Below are 2500 nucleotides of genomic sequence, written 5' to 3'. Positions count from 1 at the left end.
ATGTTGTGTCATTACAGAATGTTATTAGCCAAATTGTGCAGTCCAGTCCAGTGCAGTCCACTCCACTTCGCTCCAGTCCAGTGTAGGCCAGTCTAGTCCAGTCCAGTTCAGTCTAGTGCGGTCCAGTCCTGTCCAGTTCAGTCTAGTGCAGTCCAGTCCAGTCCACTCCAGTTCAGTCTAGTGCAGTCCAGTCCAGTTTAGTCCAGTCCAGTGTAGGCCAATCTAGTCCACTCCACTCCAGTTCAGTCTAGTGCAGTCCAGTCCAGTGTAGGCCAATCTAGTCCACTCCACTCCAGTTCAGTCTAGTGCCGTCCAGTCCACTCCAGTTCAGTCTAGTGCAATCCCGTGCAGTTTAGTCCAGTCCAGTCCAGTCCAGTTCAATGTAGTGCAGTCCAGTTTAGTCCAGTTTGATGCAGTTCAGTCCAGTCCATTCTAGTCCAGTCCAGGTGAAGCTCATTTACTGTACTGCTGGTGACCGATGTCCTGTGTGTGTGCAGGTCTGTGATCTTCAGCTGAACGTTCAGAAGCTGCAGTCCCAGCTCAGCATTTTGCAGCACAACCTTCAGGACAAAACAGCCCAGCTGGAGCTGCAGAATCTACACACTCAGGTACACAACATGGGGGGTCAGTGTCCCACCACCTTTCAGACTGACGCCCCCCCCACCCCCTCAGCGATCTGTCTGAGTGAGGAGTTTGTGTGATTGATCTGCTCTCACTGCCCTGCTGCATCGTCCAGATGATAGACACTGAATTATAACAGAATCAGCTCGATTGATAAACGTCCGTCTGCGCAGAGACACGGATTAGAGGCCTAATCAGTTCATCAAACAGGAGAACAAACGCATTAGATAATAATGATAATAATAGTATAATAATCTAATAATACAGGTTATAACATTCCTGAGATCCAGCAGTTCTCAGGCCTTTACAAAGATTGTTACAGAGGCAGATAAAAATAAATAAATATATATATATATATGTATATATATGTATATATATGTATAGTGAGCGCTGAGCAGCAGCCGTGACTGAACAACAGACTCACTTCAAACTGATACCGACTTCTGAACTGATAATCAGTCCTCACCCGAGTTTAGGTACACTGTGACGTTTCCATGGTTACGCTGCTGTAGTTCTAAACAGCTCCAACAATACGCTGGACGCTGGGGTTTGAGAAGTGTGCGGGAGAGCGCTCCACACCATAACACTGCTTTACCGCACAGGTTCCCCTTAATGTTCTTTTCCTCTGGTCCTCGTCTGCCGCGTTCATGTTTTCTGTACAGATCAAGTGCTGAATCACAAAAGCGCTGCTGTAACGATGCTAAACGTCTTGTTTTATGGACGGTGCGCGGTCACGGCTTTGGAAATCGCCTGCAGTCTGAAGTTTCTCCAGCAGGGAGCGCTGTGAGCGAGTCTCCCTGAATCAGCAGCAGAAGCACAGTAGCTCCCGCGTCTGCAGTAACGATGAAGACGTTCTCAGACGACGCTGAGCTGCTCAGTGTCGTAGTATTTACTGTGTTCTGTTAAAGATTTTTATTAGAACTGTTAAAACCTAAGAAGAAAACAGGCTGGAATGCAGGAGAGCTGGTCAAAGCTGGGGGGGGGGTGTATTTGTTTGGGGGATACTATCAGTAATCATCAGAATATCCGGCTGCATCTGTTTCTGTTTCTGTTATTAATGGATTATAAAGACTCCAGTTCTGTCTGAATGTAGCTGATGTTAGCGTTAGCGCTAGCTGACATTAGCGTTAGTTGACATTAGCGTTAGCGCTATCTGACATTAGCGTTAGTGTTAGTGGTCATTAACGTTAGCGTTAGCTGACATTAGCATTAGCTGATGTTACATTAGTGTTAGTGGTCATTAACGTTAGCGTTAGCTGATGTTAGTGTTAGTGGTCATTAACGTTAGCATTAGCTGATGTTAGTGTTAGTGGTCATTAACGTTAGCGTTAGCTGATGTTACATTAGTGTTAGTGGTCATTAACATTAGCGTTAGCTGATGTTACATTAGTGTTAGTGGTCATTAACATTAGCGTTAGCTGATGTTAGTGTTAGCTGATGTTACATTAGTGTTAGTGGTCATTAACGTTAGTGTTAGCTGATGTTACATTAGTGTTAGTGGTCATTAACGTTAGTGTTAGCTGATGTTACATTAGTGTTAGTGGTCATTAACGTTAGTGTTAGCTGATGTTACATTAGTGTTAGTGGTCATTAACATTAGCATTAGCTGATGTTAGTGTTAGCTGATGTTACATTAGTGTTAGTGGTCATTAACGTTAGTGTTAGCTGATGTTACATTAGTGTTAGTGGTCATTAACGTTAGTGTTAGCTGATGTTACATTAGTGTTAGTGGTCATTAACGTTAGCATTAGCTGATGTTAGTGATAGTTGTCATTAACGTTAGCATTAGCTGATGTTAGTGTTAGTGGTCATTAACGTTAGTGTTAGCCGACGTTAGCGTTAGCTGATGTTAGTGTTAGTGGTCATTAACGTTAGTGTT

The 2500-nt window shown here is 44.0% G+C and overlaps 1 protein-coding gene across 2 annotated transcripts in view; it reads left to right on the top strand.

Annotated features, from left to right (window-relative positions):
* cchcr1 (coiled-coil alpha-helical rod protein 1) overlaps positions 1 to 2500 on the top strand; it is a 35593-nt gene that overhangs the window by 21697 nt on the left and 11396 nt on the right. For both annotated transcript variants that reach the window (XM_036580387.1, XM_036580386.1), the window contains exon 8: positions 498 to 608. In XM_036580387.1, the coding sequence (XP_036436280.1) occupies positions 498 to 608 (111 nt within the window). The remainder of the gene's footprint in view (positions 1 to 497; positions 609 to 2500) is intronic.

Source organism: Colossoma macropomum, unplaced genomic scaffold (assembly GCF_904425465.1).
Source record: "Colossoma macropomum unplaced genomic scaffold, Colossoma_macropomum, whole genome shotgun sequence".
Classification (NCBI taxonomy): domain Eukaryota; kingdom Metazoa; phylum Chordata; class Actinopteri; order Characiformes; family Serrasalmidae; genus Colossoma; species Colossoma macropomum.
Note: the sequence above shows the minus strand (reverse complement) of the source record. Positions and strands in the feature narration are given on the sequence as shown.